At 43.1% G+C, this 19959-nt stretch overlaps 1 protein-coding gene across 3 annotated transcripts in view; it reads left to right on the top strand.

Annotated features, from left to right (window-relative positions):
- Zmat3 (zinc finger matrin-type 3) overlaps positions 1-14103 on the top strand; it is a 33188-nt gene extending 19085 nt beyond the window's left edge. Inside the window, exons 3-7 of one of the 3 annotated variants that reach the window (XR_006639593.1) lie at positions 603-722; positions 5510-5676; positions 5796-5893; positions 9545-13050; positions 13938-14103. Coding sequence is in view for 2 of the 3 variants with exons in the window: in XM_004652328.2 (XP_004652385.1) it covers positions 603-722; positions 5510-5676; positions 5796-5893; positions 9545-9756 (597 nt within the window). In the remaining variant the exon portion in view is untranslated. Of the gene's footprint in view, positions 1-602; positions 723-5509; positions 5677-5795; positions 5894-9544 lie in introns of all 3 variants that reach the window. The other 2 variants (XM_004652327.2, XM_004652328.2) reach the window with 2 other exon arrangements.
- The last annotated feature ends 5856 nt before the right edge of the window (positions 14104-19959 follow it).

The following is a 19959-nucleotide window of genomic DNA, read 5'->3' as shown; positions in this document are numbered from 1 at the left end:
TGTGTGTAATGCTCATGCGTGTGCAGAGGCATGTGTGGATGTGCTAACGTGTGTGCAGATGCATGTGCATATGTGCTAACGTGTGTGCAGATGCACGCCTGTAATGCTCATGTGTGTGCAGATGCATGTGTGTGTGCAGTGCCCATGTGGGAGCTGGAGGACAGTCTAGGGTATTCTTCCTCAGGTGCTGAGTGCCCTTTTTTTGTTTGTTTGTTTGTTTTGCTTTGAGACAGAGTCTCTCACTGGTCTAGTTCAGGCTAGCCTGGCTGACCGGCGAGCCTCAGTGTAGGGCTTACAGCACACGTCACCACACTCAGCAGTTGTACATGGGTTCTGGGAATCTAACTTAGGTCCTTGTGCTTGTGAGGTAAGCACTTGACCAACTAAGCCATCGCCCCAGCCCGTAGATGATAGGCTCTTATTCGTCAAGATCTGGTCATTATAAACTGGCTAAAGTTCTGTTTATTGGTGTCATATCTCCGTGAAGCAGTAACATATCACTAGTACTGCTGTTTTTTTTTTTAAATTTATTTAAACACATAGATTAGCTCACTTTGACAAATTTTCATCATAGTGATTATCCACTTTATTTTTACCTCTAGGGAAAAAATCATGGTAAGAAACTCCGAAATTACTATGCAGCCAATAGCTGTCCTCCTCCCTCCCGGATGAGCAGCGCCGCGGAGCCTACGGCCACGCCGCTCGTTCCTGTCCCTCCACAGGTGAGAAGAAGTGAAAGGACTTATGCACAGTCATGAGTAAAAACTCATCAGCCATATGTTCTCCTGAGTATATCTGGACAGTCCCCTGGAAGGATGTTCTTGGTACTTTTAACATATTGAGCTGTGTGCTGGATTTGATGTTTGCAACAATCTTTAAATCTGGAGATTTCTCTCTGGATTTCATGTCACTCATGAGCTGATGAAGCAAGCGTTGTTACTTGAGATAGGTATAAACTATCTCAGAATTCTGCCTAAATGATCCCAAATGCCTGAGTGTCTAGGTTATGTCCCGAATAAAAAGAGGTTAAAAAATTATTGATATATTTTGAGACAGGTTCTTGTATACCCTAGGCTTATCTAAAACTTGTAATATAGTTAAGGTTGGCCTTGAACTCCAGATCCCACTGCCCGTACCTTACAAGCGCTGGTATTACAGATGTGTGCCACCATGCCTGGGGTTTTTCTTCTGTGTTAGATATTGAACCCAGGGCCTTGTACTAAAAAGAGATTTTTTTTTTAAAGCAAAACTTGTTTATTCTTCTTGTTAATTCTGCTCATGTGCTTTATTTCTTCCTTGCAGTTCATTATGTTGTATTTTGTCTTATGGTTGTCAGAGCAGTTTCTTGAGACTGCGCTTTACTTGCCTTCCTGCCGAGGGCTAGTATAAAGGCTTCTGCACTTAGTGTTAGGAGACATTCTTGAGAGTTCCTTTTGCTCTTGGGGTGACAGAGCAGGTCATTCACGCCAGATATTTCTGCGCTTAACTAGTCTTTGAAATATGGGTTCCATTATTAGTTTAATTTTGTTTATTTGACAGAGAGAAAGAGGGAGGGAGGGAGGGAGGGAGGAGGGAAGGAAGGGGAAAGAGAGAGAGAGAATAGGCACTCCAGGTCCTTTAGCCACTGCAAATGAACTCCAGATGTATGCGCCACCTTGTGCATCTCATTTTATGGGGGAATTGAACCTGGGTCCTTGGGCTTTGCAACCAAGTGCCTTAACTGCTCAGCCATCTTTCCAGCCTCTAGGTTCTATTCTTTTTTTTTTTATTTTTTGAGGTAGGGTCTCACTCTGGCTCAAGCTGACCTGGAATTCACTATGTAGTCTCAGGGTGGCCTCGAACTCAAGGTTCTATTCTTTAACCTGCTTTGGAAATAGTTGCCTACGGAACAGCACAATGGTCAAAAATAATAACTGTAGTAGAGAACTTATTACACCAGGCACCCGGCTGCCTGCTGCTGTTTCTTTCAGGTCTGGGAATGAGTTGAGGGATGCACTTGGGCACAGAGTTTGAGGGGATATTGAGCCAACTCTGTATTGAAGGCAAGTATTTTAGTAGAATACTTAGGAGAATCAGTATTGGTCTGGGCAATACAGGCCAGGGCAAGCGCGAGGTCTGCAGCACCTACATAAAATGCTGACCAAGGAGGTATGTGCCTGTGCTGGGGAGACAGACGGGAGGGTCCCTGGGCTCCGTGGCCAGCCATTCTAGCCTATTTGGTGAGCTCCAGGCCAATGAGAGATCATAGCTCAAGAACAAATGGGTAGTGTTTCTTAGTATGACACCCGAGTTTGTTCTCTGGCTTTCACATGCATGCACACACATGCAAAAAAAAAAAAAAAAAAAAAAAGTCACTATTAATGTACACATGTCAGTGGGAAGAAAACATCAAAAAAAAAAAAAAAAAAAAAAAGGTAAGTACTGATTTTCCTTTTGCCTCAGACTACAATACAGCCAGCTTAGTGAGACATTATTATTGAGCCTCTTATTTTAGTAATTAATTTTTTTGTTTATTTTTATTTATTTATTTGAGAGCAACAGACAGAGAGAGAAAGAGGCAGGGAGAGAGAGAGTGAGCAAGCAGGAGAGAGAATGGGCACCCTAGGGCCTCCAGCCACTGCAAACGAACTCCAGATGCATGCACCCCCTTGTGTATCTGGATTACATGGGTCCTGGGGAATTGAGCCTCGAACCAGGGCCCTTAGGCCCAGGGCCCTTAGGCTTCACAGGCAAGCGCTTAACCGCTAAGCCATCTCTCCAGCCCTTTTTTTTTTTTTTTTTGGTTTTACAAGGTAGGGTATCACTCTAACCAAGGCTGACCTGGAATTCACTATGTAGTCTCAGGATTGCCTCGAACTCAGCAATGATTCTCCTACCTCTGCCTCCTGAGTGCTGGGATTAAAGGCGTGCACCACCATGCCTGGCTAATTAACAAATTTTTGTTCAACATTAATTTTTAAATATATTTATTTATTTGTTTATATGTTTCATTACTTATTTGTTTATGAGAGAGAGAGGAGGAGGCAGACAGAATGAGTAAGGGCATGCAATTGGCTTTATATGGGTACTGGGGAACTTAATCCCAGGCCATCAGGCTTTGCAAGCAAGCACCTTTAAATGCTAACTCATTGCTCCAGCCCTAGTTTATTATGTATTTTTGCATTTGGTTTTATTTTTTAAAAATCCATTAAAGCTTTATTTATCTTGCTTATTTTGGTTTTCTAATACTTTCTTAAATTTTGTGTACCAGCTGGGTGTGATGGCTTATACCTATAATCCCAGCACTCACGAAGCTGAGGTAGGAGGATCACCATGAACTCGAGGCCAGCCTGGATGATATAGAGTGATTTCTAGGGCATCCTGGGTTAGAGTAGGACTGTATCTCAAAAAACAAAACAAAACAAAACAAAACAAAACAAAACAAAACAAAACAAAACAAAACAAAACAAAACTGTATATTGGGCAGGCATCTTACTTGCTTCTTGCTAGCCCTGGACCCTGGCCTCATTTAATGCTTGTACCTGCTCCAGCTCATCGGCCTGATTATGTGAAGTGCTGTCCCCTGGCCAGCAGCACGAGCCTCGCAGGCAGGGACATTATTAGCTCTGGAACTTGAAGTAACTTTCCATGGTTTTACATGTTTTATAGTATCATAGAGCAAGAATTTCATTTCATGTAAGACCAAGGTATAATTTTACTTTTCTGACTGTGGTTTAGGGTTGAAAATGTGGACAGCGATCCCAGCACTTCTCAGCTTCCTGGGGCAAGTGAGATGTATTAAGAATGGATTCAGAGAACCCTTAATGCTGCTGTGGAGCTGGGCAGCTGGCCCCTTCTAGGGAATGTTTTAGGCCCCTAGCAAGCCTTTTTTTCATTTTTTTTTAGGGGGGTGTGGGGGAGTTTCAAGGTCGGGTCTTGCTCTAGCCCAGGCTGACCTAGAATTCATTATGCTGTTTAACAGTGGCCTTGGACTCATGGCGATCCTCCTACCTCTGCCTCTTGAGTACTGGGATGAAAGGCATGCGCAAGCATGCCTGGCTGTTTTTTAATTTATTTATTTGCATGGAAAGAGAAGAGAGAGGGAGAGGGAGGGAGAGAAGAGAAGAGAGAGAGAGAGAGAGAGAGAGAGAGAGAGAGAGAGAGAGAGAGAGAGAGAGGGAGAGTATGGGCATGCCAGGGCCTCTTGCTACTCCAGATGAACTCCAGATGCACGCACCACTTTGTGCATCCTGCTTTATGTGAGTACTGGGAAATCAAACCCGGGCTGTCAGGTATTGCAAGCAAGCACCTTTAACCTCTGAGCCATCTCCCCAGACCCCAGAGCCACTTTTCATTGTGTAGGCCTCTGTGAGTTTCAAAGTCAGACGTCCTGTCCCGAGAATCTCTGAAAAGAGTGCTGTCCTCTTGACCCGCTCCCGAGATGTCTCGGTACCCAGAACCGTCCTTGTACACGTTCCTCTTCTCTAGTGAGAACTGAGTCTGTAACTTTTTGTCAGCTCGTGAAGTGCAGTGCTTGCTGTGTTAAGTTTCCTTTAACATGCTGTTCCCACCCTGAGTACAGTTGTCTGGATCTGCTAGTTATTCGTCCTGGTTGTATAACCATAGGTGTCTTTAGGCTTTATGGGGACAAGAGCTTTTAAAGATACGCAACTGCTTGTCCCTTTGGCTCAAGGCAGCATGCACAGTAGACAGTTGGTACTTGGCAAATGCTTGTCAATGGCTTCTAAGCAAACTTGGCTCTTCCTGGAAAAGAGGTTTTAGGCTGATTTATCTATGACTATTATTTCCTGCTCTAATTCTCCCACACTGGAATTTTAAAACTCATTTTAATGTGTCTTCAACAGAGGTAGCATTCAGCCATTTGCTGCTGTCGTGTGTAGGTGATGATACAAAAGTGTGATTAAAGGTCTCCCAGTTTCCCCCCTCCCTTTCTTCCTGAAATTAATGATTTCCTTTCTTGTAAAGCTGAGTGCATGTGGTCATGCCACATTCTTTGCTTGTTTCTCAGGTCTCAGAAGGACCTTTAAGGGACTGGGGAGATGGTTCAGTGGTTAAAGGTACTTGCTGGAAAAGCCTGCTAAATCAGGTTCACTTCCCTTGTACCCATGTAAAGTGGCCAGATGCACAACGGGGCATACATCTGGAGTACATTTGCAGCAGCAAGAGACACCAGTGCACCTATTCTTTCTGTCTCTCAAATAAATTAAAAAAATATTTATTTATTTGCAAGGAGGGGGGGGAGGGAAAGAAAATGAATAGGTACTCTAGAGCCTCCAGCCACTGCAAACGAACTCCAAATGTATGTTCCACTTTGTGCTTCTGGCTTTACATGGTGACTGGGGAATCGAACCTGGATCATTAGCTTTTGCAAGCAAACACTTTAATTGCTGAGCCTTATCTCCAGCCCCTATTTTTTTTTTCTTTGTTTTTTTTTTTTTTTTTTGAAGACGTAAGGAGGAAGAGGTCCATGCTTTTAAAAACATGTTTCTTTTTGGGTCCTTGCTGTTAGATGGGGTCCTGCAAGCCGGGGGGCAGAGTGATCCTGGCCACAGAGAATGACTACTGTAAGCTCTGCGACGCTTCCTTCAGCTCCCCGGCAGTGGCCCAGGCTCACTATCAAGGGAAGAATCATGCCAAGAAGCTGCGGCTCGCCGAAGCCCAGAGTAACTCATTCTCGTAGGTATTGCCATTTTCTCTGAGGCCACGTTGCTATGCGAGACAACTGCCTTTAAAGACACAGTTGAAACGGGCTCTTGTTTGGAGGACTCACTCTTTTTAAATGTCTTTTTCTCCAGGGACTCCTCAGAGGTGGGTCAGAGACGGACCCGGAGAGAAGGGAATGAATTTAAAATGATGCATAGGAGAAATATGTACGCAGTACAGAACAATTCAGGTATCTTGTGAGTTTCCACGTACCTTGGAAATTTCCATATCCACTCTGCAAATGATCTTTCTTGCTCTGATTTCTTTGAGTAGTCATTGGCAGCCCTGTGAAATGGGGTTAGTCATCGCTTTGTTCAGTTGGTTTAGTGTCTTTTCAGATGGGTCTTTATTTCTGTTCTTCATTGTTTATTCCTCATTGCTTTTATTATTTAATCTTGGTTTTCAAGCAACCATCTATGTTTTAGAGTCTCTTATGATACTTTATGTTTTTTTTTTGCTGATGTGTGCTGGTTGAAATATGTAAGGCATGCTATCAACATGGGCTTCTTGGTTTAAAGTCTCACAAATTTGGTTTCTATCAGTGGTCTTTGTGAGTGTGTGTGTGTGTGTGTGTGTGTGTGTGTGTGTGTGTAGTTTTTTGAGGTAGGGTCTCACTCCAGCCTAGGCTGACCTGGAATTTACTATGTAGTCTCAGGGTGGCCTTGAACTCACAGTGATCCTCCTACCTCTGCCTCCTGAGCGCTGAGATTAAAGGTGTGCGCCATCACGCCTGGCGTTATCAGCGGTCTTTAACCAGCAAATGAATTAGAGTGATTTTCAGGCTGTGAGTTGGGAGTGGCATCCGTATATGTGTGGGCTCCGGAAATGCGGCTCTGGGATTCTGTGGCAGGCACTCAGTTCAGAAGCTGACACAAACAGGGATGTTCTCTGCACCCTTGCCCCACCTCATCTCCAATACTGTTCCTGCCAGCAGAAATCATTTATGTGAATCAGAAATAAAACAAACAAAGGTCTCTATAAAGCAAAACTGGCAAGTTAAAAAAAAAATGCACAAGACTGGGGAGACAGCTTAGTGGATAAAGTACCAGCCATACAACTCAGAGAACCCGAGGTCAGATCCCCAGCCCCCAGGTAATAACTGGAAAATATGGCATGTGCAGGCCTGAAAATATATATCAGATCAACCAAGCAATCAATAAGTAAACAAATACTTTTAGCTGGGTGTGGTGGTACACACCTTTTTATCATAGCACTCAAGAGATTGTTGTGAGTTCAAGGCTGGCCTGATACCACAGAGTGAGTTGCAGGTCAGCCTGGGCTAGACTGAGACCCTACCTCAAACCCCTCCCCCCAAAAAAAACCACAACAAAAAACCCCATATAGAACATACAATCAGTGTAATTAATAAAAGTCTAAACATATTGCTAATTACAATAAGTATAAATTTTCAAATTTTACAAGCAAAAAAAAAAAAAAATGCCAGGCTGCATAGATGTACTAATATCAAAATAAATTTTAGGGGCTGGAGAGATGGCTTAGCGGTTAAGGCACTTGCCTGAGAAGCCTGAGGACCCGTGTTCGACTCTCCAGGTCCCATGTAAGCCAGACACACAAGGTGATGCAAGCGTGCAAGGTCACAAGTGCACACAAGGTGGTGTACATGCCCGGAGCTTAATTCCAGTGGTGGAGCCCCTGGTGCACCAATCCTCTCTCTCTCTCTCTTTCTGCCTTTCATAAAAAAAGAAGGGGGCAGTCTATTGGGCTTGTCTCAAAAATTAAAAAAAAAAAAATTTTAGGATGATGGTAAAATTGCTTATGTTTTCTGATTAGAATACAATGAAATATATCAGCAAAATAAAATAAACTTGTGTTTGTTTGAGAATGTTAAAGTACTTCTAAATGACTCATGGTTCAAAGAAGAATTCATCTCAGAAAGAAAAATTCTTAGAACAAAACAGTAATGAAAGTATATCGAATATATCCAAGCTTGTAGGATGTAGCAAACGCTGTATTTTGAGGGCTGCAGAGATAGCTTAGTGGTTAAGATGCTTGCCTGTAAAGTTTAAAGACACATGTTTGACTATCCAGGTCCCATATAAGCCAGATACACAAGGTGAAAACCCAAGGTCATACATGTGCTCAAGGTGGTACATGCACCTGGAGTTTGGTTGCAGTGACTGGAGGACCTGGAACACCAATTTCTCTTTCTCTCTCTCTCTCTCTCATAAACAAATTACAAAAATACCCTGTATTTTGAGAAAGCATTACTTATTATTATAGCAGTCGAGAAAAGCATTTTTTGGTAGCTTAATTTTTATTTTTTTGGTGGTGTTGGGGACGGCATACAGGGCTTTATGCAAGCTAGGCAAGTGTGCTACCACGGAGCAACATTTGTAGCTCGCTATATAATTTTCCACTGCATTCATTACCATAATTTTTCAAATCCTATTTTTGGATTTCTCCTTCCCATACAGTTTTGTTGTTTTAAACACTGCTGAAGTGACTCCCTGTGCAAAAATGCTTAATGTTATCTTAGGATAATTCTTAGAAATAGAATATGTGAGTTAAAGTATTAGCACCACTATTTTTAAGAAAGGGTCTTACTCTACATCTCAGGCTGGTCCCAGACTCCCAGCGATCCTCCTGCTTTAGTCTCTTGAGTGCCAGGATAGTAGGTATGAGCCATGATTCTCAGCTAAAGGATTGCATTCCATTTTGAGAGGCATAGCCATTTAATGTATGGGCTTGGCTCTTGTTGTAATCACCTTTGCATTGCTGGCAGAAAACAGACACCTGGCCATGAGCAGCTTGTGGGAGGAAAGGGTTTATTTTGGCTTACAGACTCAAAGGGAAGCTCCTTGATGGCAGGGGAAAATGATGGCAAAAGCAGAGGGTGGACATCATCTCCTGCCCAACATCAGGTGGACAACAGCAGCAGGAGAGTGTGCCAAACACTGGCAAAGGGGAAGCTGGCTATAGTATCCATATGCCCACCCCCAGCAATCCACCATGAGGATCCAATTCCCAAATTGCCACCAGCCTGGGACCTAGCATTCAGAACATGTAAGTTTATGGGGACACCTGAATCAACCCACCACTGCTCTATAGTGAACTTTCTGACAATTGTTGGGGAATTATTTTTATTCTTGTAGATTGAGCCTATGTAAACTTGTAATTAAAGAATTCAGCCCTGATGTGCCCATTATTTTTCTCTCTCTTGGCTGGGTGAGGTGGTGCACCCTTTAAATCCCAGAACTCAGGAGGTAGCAGTAGGAGGATCACCGCGAGTTTGAGGCCACCCTGAGACTACATAGTGATTTCCAGGTCAGCCTGCGCTAGAGTGAGACCCCACCTTGAAAAATCAAAAAAAGAAAAAAAGAAAAAGAATAATCCACGAGCTTCTTCATTTAAGGATCTTCTGTCATTTGAATTTTGGATTACAAGTGTAGCATTTAAGTTCTTGTTGCTTCATGTTGTTTTAAGCCCTTGTTGCTTCATGTTGTTTTAACACCTGGCCAAGAGCAGCTTATGGGAGGAAAGGGCTTATTTCATCTTGAAGTTTTGAGGGGAATTTTCATCATGGCAGGGAGAGCATGACAGACAGACAGCACAGTGGCATGTCTAGTCTCATCATCTGGGTAGAAATAGCCTAAGAGAGGTAAGCTTTGGCAAGGGAAGGGTGGGCTATAACACCCCTCAGCCCTTCCCCAACAATACACCTTCTCCAGCAAGGGTTCACTTCCCAAACTCTCCCAAGTTGCCATCAGCTGAGGACCAAGTATTCAAAATGGATGGGGCGGCAGGGGACATTGCGTTGAGATGTGGTGACAAGAAGTGACTGTGAGAATGGGTCATACTTAGCTTCTGCCTCTAACTCCAGCAGGTCCTTACTTCAACCCCCGCTCTCGGCAGAGAATTCCGCGCGACCTAGCCATGTGTGTCACTCCAAGTGGCCAGTTTTACTGCTCCATGTGCAACGTGGGAGCCGGCGAGGAGATGGAGTTCCGGCAACACTTAGAGAGCAAGCAACACAAGAGCAAGGTGTCTGAGCAGCGGTACAGGAGCGAGATGGAGAACCTGGGATACGTATAATGCTGTCACACTCACATAGAGCAGTCCGTCCTGCCTCGTGTCTGCCTCCCGTCAACTCGCCCTGCTTGGTGACCCTTCCGATATGAGTCCGATCCTCTGCTTTCGTGTTAACACAAGTAACATGCAGTGGTACCATAAGACGTCAGATCGGGGGTGGGGGAGAGGGAGCCATGCTTCCTGGGTCATGATGCTTTTCCTGGCCAACTGTTGAGCGTCTTACAGCATGTGCCCTATCTACCCCATCAGAAACGTTTTATCTTGGCTAAGTTCTGTTGGCCTACTAGCCTGATGACTTAGAGCTGTGACTGTTTAAGAACACCATCTTCTTTTGCAATTTTAGTTTTGTGTCCCGTTTGATGGAAATTTGTTTTGAGTTCTTAACCTCAGATCATAGTAAACATAGACAGAGATCTCCATTTCCCAAGGCTACTGTGGAACCATGGCTCGATGTCACTAAGATGCACTGTTACATTATGTAATAGGGTCTTTCCCATGACATCGTTTCCCTGTGATCTGTCCTTCCATCTGAGAAGCAGGCTTTCTTGAATTCATACCCTCCCAAAGTGCGTGTGTTCTTCCAAACAGGTAACGTCATTCCTAGTTATGAATTTCACATGCTCCGTTTCCACCTCCTTCCCTCTTCTCCCCTCCCCCACCTGCCTCAGTTCCAGTGAGCTCATTTCCTAGTTGGACCATGGGGTTTCCAGACCCCAGATTTGAACATCTAATGAGTTGAAGATGGATATGCTTAAAACTTTTATTTTTCAGCTGATTTAGGGAAATGTGTTTGGTTTTTCATTTTAGAATTTCACTGGTAGTAAATATGAATTTATGGGGTAGTCTCAACCAAAAAGTTCACATCTTTAACTTTGCCAGGTTTTTGATGATCTCATTCTTATTATACCATCCTGCCAGTTCCTGGCTCTCCTAAATATACTGCTATCTACCATTTTGTAGATAGAAATTTGTTTTTCAAAAAGCTGATAGAGTTTTGATATCATTTCCAGTAGAAAAACATATGCATTTTGTTTTCTTTCTTGGCTTTTTGAAGATACGATAAACTTAGATGACTTTGATATGTGATAATCATGATAGTATTATTTTTTAAATATAAAGCCATAGCATGTGCCTAGATGGACCAATGGAGTTTTACATGAGCTTTCATTAACTGCATCCTCTCTGTTTACTGTCTTAACATCATGTGAATAATATCAGCGCCCATTTCTGCTTCTTTGGGAAGGGCTGCATTCAGCAAGAAGACTGGAGTGTATAGATTTCACAAAGTGCTCAATGCACCTTTGATCACTTAGGTCAGCAATGCAAAGGAAAGCTCCCACATAACCTTGAGAATTCCAGTGTAAACTTGAGAATTCTAAGGTGATAAGATGGGAGAAAGAAAATTCCCACCATCCCTCCTCCTCCGTGACACCTCAGAATACTGTTGGGTGGTTGGGACACAAGATCACAAGTTCACCTCAGGATGGTGTTCTAGGGGAGGACCAGTTTTTTCTGTCTTATATGATTGATTGCAAAGGAACATTGGTTGTAATTTTTTTTTTTCTCCCAGAAACTGAAGAATGAAAAAATGTTCTGTTGACATTTTAGCTCCTTCTGCAATTCTTAGTCTAGTAACTTTTTTTTTTTTTTTGCAGCGATCTATAGAGTTGATTGGCTTAGGACATTTTAGGGCCTGTCAGTCCCTTGGCTACTCATTTTGCTGCTAAGTATAATTCTTTGGTAGATTTCAACATAGTGCTGGCCACTTGGTTCTATGATGACTTTTAAAAAAAACAACTCATTTTCTCTCAGCATAGGGGTATGTTTGTATGTCTATGTCCTCATCCTCGGTTTTATGTGATACCCTAGAGAGAATTTCACTGAGTCTTTATGTCAGATAAGGCTAAATGATCATGGATACCTTTTTATAAAAGTCGTATTCATCTGTGTTCACTTTTTCCTCTGGAAATGAAATCAAAGGACATGCTTCCCCATTTCCCCCACTGAACACTTTGATTATCTATGTACAAAAAGCAGTGGACTTAAGGGCTTGACGTGTTTTCAAGCCCATGAATTCAGGTTTCCAGTTCCCCAATGCCCTTAATGGATGTTGCGAACGCATAAGCGCATTTTCTTTGAACGAGAGACGTTAGATTTATAATGTTATTTCTTAACTTGCTCTATTTCTTTGCACTAAAAAGAGTGATGTGTTTGTTTTGTATGATACTTCAGTGCCAGGTTGCCTATGATAACGCGATTGGTTTCTAGTTCCCAAGCTCTAGAAGTTGATCCATCACTCCATGGTCATTTTAGAGGTGACACGGATGACTGAACAGCGGCCCAATCCCCTGTGCCGCAGGTCATAGTTTGGTTAGCTGCCCCGCAGTGTTCTGCCGTCCGGAGGGTGACGGGGTGGTCACAGCTGCATGGTGCAATTTCTCACGCGCATGCGTCCTTTCGAGGCAGGTCTTTCCCTGTACAAAGCGGGCTGTGGCGGCCTGTTGGTCGGTAAGGTGAGGGCTCTATGTGTTTGATGTTTTGAGGTCTTGTTCTACCACATACTCTGGGACCTGCGCCCAGGGTTCCCCTGGGAATTGTGTACCAATGTTCACGGATAAAGGCCTAAAGGAAGGAAGACCTTTACTCCAAAATTCAGTAGATTTCAGTATCCTCTCTAAGAGCTCACAGCATCAGAGTGCATTCTCGGGAGTAGCCCTGTGCACACAGTCATGAAAAGCAGTGATGAAGATAACCAGAAGCTCTCCTAAGGTGTTGAGAGAGGGAAAACAGTTGTAAAAGAAACTGTCTATGCTTCAGTTAGAAGATTGGATTCCATATGCCTTCAAAGTGTTTTAGTTTTTTTTTTTTAAACTTCAGTTACAAAACTGAGTGTGTCTTATGCTCTTTTGAACTCTGCCCCGAACCAAGAATACTGTGCTGGTCTTTGTTTGCAGTGTTCTGTGACTTGTGACTGACTGTGCGTCTGCTATCCTTGATGTCCCTCTGCTCGTCTCTTCTGCACTGCATTCTAACAGGATGGATACGTCTTCAAGCAATTCTGTTTGGAAAGCACTTGTTCACCAACTCTGCGCCCTTTAACTCATTGGTCAGCAAACATTGAGTGTGGAACCCTGACATTGCAACAGGGATTATGGCTGAGGTAGCTGCATATCCCTGGGTCTTCCAAGGCTCACAGAACTGATCTGTAGAACTCTACACTTGCTTGTCACTGGCTGTCTATGATTTGAACAAGGAGAAGAGGAGAAAAGAAAAAAAAAATACACACTTTCAGTATAGGTATATTATGTATCTATGTGTACACCTGGTTCAATCTTCCTGTGTAGATACAGTCTGAGGACTAATGGTGGGACTTAGGACTTATTTCCCCCGTGTTTCCTGGGACTAAAAGCAGTGACAGTCTGAGGCTGTCTGGTGGCCTGTGAACTAGTCTTGCTTGTGTCTGGAGAGCAATGTCCTCCCAGTGCTGTGTGCAAAGAGGCCTGGAAAGGAGGGTTTGGAATGTGACTTGCTTTGTTCTGCGAGCGGCAGAACTTAGGCTGGAGTGTTAGCTGAGGACCTAGGTGTGCTGTGAGCTAAAGACAGGCGAGCTTCTTGAGCACTAAATGGAAACCTTTTCTACCCCCGCAGGTAAAACGCTCATGGAGTTTTGAACAAGTGTTTAAGTAATTCTACCTGACTCACTCTTATTTATAATTGGCAGATCACTGTTCAGAGTTATTATATAGTTAAAAAAAAAAGTATTTTTGTTGTATTCTTGGTGTGGGAAGCCTTGTGAGCTACGGCTGCCAACATAACTGAGTGGACAGGTAGCTGTGTAAATAGCTTCTTGTGAGACATTTTAGTGATAGCTGCTTCCTGTTTCCTTCTCATTATGAGTGGGGATTGTTTGTGAATTCCCTTTCTCTGTAGCTACCAAAAAAAAAAAAAAAAAGTACTGGCTTAGGGTCTCATGTGACCTTGTGTCCGTTAAGCCCAGAATATGAGTGCCTTTAGCAAGTGTTAGTATTTCACAGAGGGTAGAGATGACAAAATTATAACCATCAACCACTGTTCATAGATAGCTTGAAATAACGAAGGTCTGTGGGAATTATCTTCTAACATCTTGTTTTCTTTTTTTTTCTTTATTTTCTTTTTAATTTAATGCAATCTCAATTTGATATCAGGTGAAACTGGTATTACTGATGGGGAGCCATACACCCTGAAAAGGAATCCAGTCACCCCAGCTGGCAACAGTCATCACCTTGGTGTGTTACACTTGTATTCACTTGTTCCAACTTGTCTTTTCTGTAGAGAAAATTATGAATTTGCAAATAAAGCATATAAAGAGACTGCCTGGCACAGTCATTGTAGATTGTGTTGACTCATTTGGGAAGTATTTTCCCAAATAAGGTTGAGAACTTTTCAAAATGAAAATTTCCTTACTTCAATGAGTTGAAAATTCTAAATCTCCAGAATGTTCACAGTCTTTAAAACACACTGCTAACCTATATCTCTTATGGAGATGTTCCACAACATTTTATTATGAAAAACTTTGGACATGTATCAAAGGTGAAAGCATTTTCCAACAAAACTACTGCAACATCTGACCTCCAGAGTTTTACCAAACTTTAATTTTCATGTCTTCCCACCTGCCCATTATCCCATTCTCCAGTCAGTCCATCAGGATTTTGACAGTGGACTTCCCGTGGGTATCACTAACTAGGATTTAATATTTGTTTAAATATTAATATCAGCAGAGTTGCACAGCGGAAGAGTCCTGGGCCCATACATATTACCATCCCTTTGAAAGCAGTGTATGAGGTTGATAACCTGAGCCAACACACACATTTTTGTTTCTCTCCCGTGGACTTCAGTTTCTATTCAGTTTGTGTTTCTTTTCATAACTGGAGTTTTCTAGAGTTGGTGCTTTGAACTCTTACTTGTCATTCATCCCTCAATTAAGAGGTTTTTTCTTTTTTGAGGTAAGTTCTTGCTCTAGCCCAGGCTGACCTGGAATTCACTCTGTCGTCTTAGGCTGGCCTTGAACTCATGGTGACCCTCCTACCTCTGCCTCCTGAGTGCTGGGATTAAAGGTGTGTGCCACCACTCCCAGCTCCATTTAAGAGGTTTTTTTTTTTTCTTTTCTTTTTTTCCCCCTTCCTTCACGGTGTTTCTTCAGAGAACTGCTTGGGGCTTTTGCTACCAACCTGTGGCTCCTCTCACCTGGCTTCCATTCCTCTCTCTCCTTGGCTCTCCTTTCCAATGTCCAGCTGCTCTGCCAAAAGGCAGATGGGCAGGAAAGGGTTAAGTCACACTTGACCAGCTGTTCAGATAACCAGTGAACTAGTTTGCAGAGTTGAGCCTCTTGGTTTACTTGAGGAACCTGCTCTGAATTCCCTGAGCACTGTGCCTTCTGCAGGCGTGAGAAGCAGAACTGAACATGATCGCGCTGTCCAGTGAGAACATAATGCGCTGTCCAGTGAGAACATGATCGCGCTGTCCAGTGAGAACATGATCGCGCTGTCCAGTGAGAACATAATGCGCTGTCCAGTGAGAACATGATCGCGCTGTCCAGTGAGAACATAATGCGCTGTCCAGTGAGAACATGATCACGCTGTCCAGTGAGAGAGTGAGCCGTGGACCTTGGAGCTCTACCAGCCGCCTTTGGCTTTACTCTAGTCACGTTTAGAAAACTTTTCTTCTTCTTTTTTTGACATGCCTTTATTTCTGTGTCCACTTTTTGTTGACAAATGTGTGGAATTGAAGAAATTTGCTCTAGTTCATGAAGATTGGCTAGGCAGAACTAAATCAGAATTGAAATTTAAATGTTCCCGAATGGTAATCTCATGCTCTTTTGGTGAGATTTGTAGTTTCTATAACTGAACACAGAATTCCTTTGGGACCTTAAAAAGAACAGACTTGTTTTTTCACTAGTCAGACTTTTATTTTTAGACATTTCTGAATTCTTTTAAAAACATTTTTATGGTCATAGTTTTTTCTTTTTTTTTGGACAGGGTCTCTTATAGCCCAGGCTGGACTGAGGATGACCTTGAACTCCTCATTCTCTTGCCTCCACCTGCCCAGTGCTGAGATGACAGGTATGTGTCGCCAGGTTTGACTGGGAGGGGGGTGTCATTGCTTTTAGTGATGCCCAAAGCAGTTGCTAAAATCTCACTGCCCTGTTGAACACCAGCAAGGGCAGGGTTCAGCAGGTTTTGTTTCCACGATTCACTTACAACTCTGTGTAAGTGCCGCGGTGACCCCTCACTCGTGACGGAGAGTGTCCCCTCTCATCCGCTGCTTGTGTGCTGTCTGCCTGGTGGACTTTTACGGGAGAGCAAGTCCAAGTGAGGATGAATGCTGATGTCTTAAGGCAAAGCACGCGGATTTTTTTTTTCCTCAGCGAGTCAATGGCATTTCTGGGAACAAAGCTCTTTGGAGTGGCTGGTCATTGTTCGGTCTTCTTCTGGAACGTGCGTGGTTTCGTAATGTCAATTCCATGTTGATGATCACGATGCTTTGGGGTGGTTGTGTGTGTATGTTGTCTTTGAAATGCCTTACTGTCACATGCCGGGTTCTGCCGTAAAGCGCCCCACGTGTCCTCCGCGATGCCGTGGTCTCTCTTGGCTGAGTGCTCCGGATCCACAAGCAAAAATGATTTTTGTCTTCACTGACAGTTCTTGTGTTAAAGTTAGCATGTGCGCTGGGGAACCGAGGGAGTGCTTAGAACCCCTCATTTAATCAGATGGCAAACTCTAAACTTGCTTTTGCTGTTTCACCAGAACCTTACCTTTGATAAAGGATGGACTACAAAATGCCAGCCCCAGCCATGATATTGGGGTTGTGCCATACAATGTTCTGTACATGTCGTGGGGGGCGGGGGTTAGGATCTGAGCATGCTGTGTGGGTTACAGGCCAGTCACCGCTTTGAAAATCTGCTTCAGTTCTGGGGCTACAGAAATGACAGACATGTCATGGGATTAAACCAATCAACTGTGAATTCTGAAATTGGAATTGCTGTTTTGTTTTTATTTTCTTCAGCACATTGAACATAGGAATCTGAAAGTTATTTAAAATTTATACTGCTTTTGTTGATGGCTCATTTTGGCTGTGCATTCTCACTTATGTACTGATTTCTGATAAAGCTTGACAATATTATAACTGGCTTTTTTTGTGTTCAATTTAATAAAACAGTTCCTGAGTCTTGTCTGAAAATTGTTTGGTTTCGAGTTGGAGATCAAGGGACCAAAGGTAAATTCTTAGCCCCGTGGCATCATTTCCATGCCCATGGTTGAGGTCTGTGGGTTTACCATTCATGTCTGCATGTGATCTGTCATGTGTTTCCTGAATGCACGCAGAATGCTGTAACTCTTAGATTTGCTGTAAAATCGATCTCCTTGTGCCCACTGCCTCACCCCCAGCACTGGGGCTAGCCTGGCACTGGTGTGTGTTCTCAACTGTATTGACATCTTCCAATATTTACATTCCCTTCAAATTCTGAGAAAATGACCTTAGTTATATAACCACTGCTTCTGGAAAGAAATACACTGGAAAACTACACTCACTTGGGTTATCACATATAAAATACTGTTATAGATATGATCAGTTGTTAGTACAAAATGTTATCGAGAGGTGGTCATTTGAGCCCTGTGGTTTATAAGCAGTGTGCTTTTTGAGTTTAAATTCTTTTTTGAAGAAGTGGCTTACAGGTGGTAAGATGGCTGTTATACTTTTAAAAATCAAGATTCAAGACACATACACTTACTGTCGTGGGGAAAATTCTTAGGTCTGCAAAGAAAAATGTTTGTGAATGAAGTGAGCGGGTCGCATGTTGGGTTCGTGTGCTCCGCAGCACTCAAGGCCGCAGCACAGTTTATGAAATCACTTCCGAGAGAGTTTTAGCTTAAAGGAAAGCCCATGGTAATGGGCAGCAGAGACAGTGAACCACTGGGAGCTTCCAGCTTTTCTTTCTTTAGGGCACTGCTGAGGTTTATTCATTGACCAAAAAATCTTTTCAAGACCAAACCCTGGAGTCTTGTGCATGAGAGACCAGGAATGAACTGGCCTAGTCCATTGTAAACTGATAGGAAATTGTCAAAATCACAAATAGACCTTATTTTTGTGTGATGAGTTTTGAAAACGTTTATTATTTTATCAAAAGCTTAACTCACCAAATTTTATTCCCATTTGTGGGCTATTCATAACTTGGTGAGGATTGGGTATTTAAAAAACAACAATGAATAGTTTAATATTGTGAAATGAGGAGATTATTTAATAGGGTTGTGACTATGAGCCCTTAAAAATCATTTCTATGAACAATTTTCTTAAATTTTATTTTTACTTATTTATTGAGAGAGAGTGAGAGAGAGAATGAATGTGCCAGGGCCTCCAGTCATTGCAAACGAACTCCAGGCGTATGCACCGCCATGTGCACCTGGCATATTTGGATTATGGGGAGTTGAACCTGGGTCCAAAGGCTTGCAGGCAAGCGCCTTAACCACTAAGCCATCTCTCCAGCCCTCTATGAACAATTTTCGTACATGGACATAATATAGTTTGATCATAACCCTTTCCCTTTATTTCCTTTTGTTCCCTCTCCCCCATACACAGAGCTTATTCTTTGGAACTAGTCCATCTTTGAGCTCAATGGCTTTTTTGGGGGGTTTTCGAGGTAGGGTCTCACTTTAGCCCAGGTTGGCCTGGAATTCTCTATGTAGTCTCAGGGTGGCCTCGAACTCACACTGATTCTCCTACCTCTGCCTTCCAAGAGTGCTGGTATTTAAGGTGTGCGCCACCATGCCCGGCTCGATGGCTTTTTTTCTTTTGCCCTCTTCCATCATTCATGACGGCATGGTGACGGGTCCAATGCTGCAGGTAAGGACAGCTGCGGTGAGGCCATGAAGACCACAGCGCGTGTCTGGAAGACAGCATTCCACAGCTCTCCTCCCTGTCCTCTGGCTTTCATTTCTTTCTGCCTCCTCTTCTGCAAGGGTCCCTGAGCCTTGGAGAGTGTGACAGAGATGTCTCAGTGCTGAACACTCCACTGTCACTTCTCAGCACTTGGACAAGTTTTGAGTCTATGAGCTCTTCCAGAAAAAAAAAAAAAATTAAACTCTTTCTCTCCCTTCCTCCCTCCCACTCTCCCGACTCTCTCTACAAGTGGGATGTATGTATATTGATGACAGTCCCTGGGAATGTATTTAAGATGATCAAGTACTGGTGATAAATATGTCACTGGAAGACATTTAAAACAGTCTGTAACTTGAGCATGGTATTTCAGGTAAGTCTCTAGGTTCAAATGTGTTTTGGCTGGCAACCTTGTCTCTAGACAGGAACAAGACGTCTTTGACATTAGCTTCAATTTTTAATCTCTGTGCCACTTCTTTAACCCTGATTTTCTACATGGTAGGAATCTTGCGCCATCTTGTGGACGCTCTGAGATTTACAGGTAGTTTTGTGCTGAACTTGGAAGCTGATTTCCTGAGGATGGATAGAAGTTTTCACTGGGAAGTAAAGCTCACCCTCCCTCAGGCTTTATTTGTAAAGCAAACGCAGACACCATGTTTTAAAGCACTGAATTGCAGTCAGCACGTGTATGTACATCTCATCTCATCTCTCTCTCTCTCTCTCTCTCTCTCTCTCTCTCTCTCTCTCCTTGTGTGTGTGTGTGTGTGTGTAGGCCAGAGGTAAGTGTTGGGTGACTTCAATCACTCTCTTTAAATATTTTATTTATTTATTTTTTTGGAGTGGGGAGAAGGCCACTGCAAACGAACTCTAGACACATCCACCACCTTATGCATCTGGCTTATGTGGGAATCGAATCTGGGTCCTTAGGCTTCATAGGCAAGAGGCTTAATGGCTAAGCTATCTCTCCAGCCCTCAATCACTTTTTAGACAGTCTCCCACTGAACATGAAGCTCATTGATTCAGCTAGACTAACTGGCCAGTGAGCTGTACCTGGGGAGTCTCCTGTCTCCCCCTCCCCAGAGCTGGGACTACAGGCATGCAATCCTGTGCCCACCTTTATTATGTGGTTTGGGAGATTTGAATTACGGTCCTCCTGCTTGGGGGCAAGCACTTTACCCAGTGAGCCATCTACTTAGCCCCCCATCTCATCTCATTTTTTTTTGATTATGTGCTGTTTTCTTGTATGATTCACCAGTTTTTGTTTATGAGCCCTCAACTTGATGGACACCTGTGTCATTG

The sequence above is a fragment of the Jaculus jaculus genome, chromosome 11, assembly GCF_020740685.1.
Source record: "Jaculus jaculus isolate mJacJac1 chromosome 11, mJacJac1.mat.Y.cur, whole genome shotgun sequence".
Lineage (NCBI taxonomy): Eukaryota > Metazoa > Chordata > Mammalia > Rodentia > Dipodidae > Jaculus > Jaculus jaculus.
Note: the sequence above shows the minus strand (reverse complement) of the source record. Positions and strands in the feature narration are given on the sequence as shown.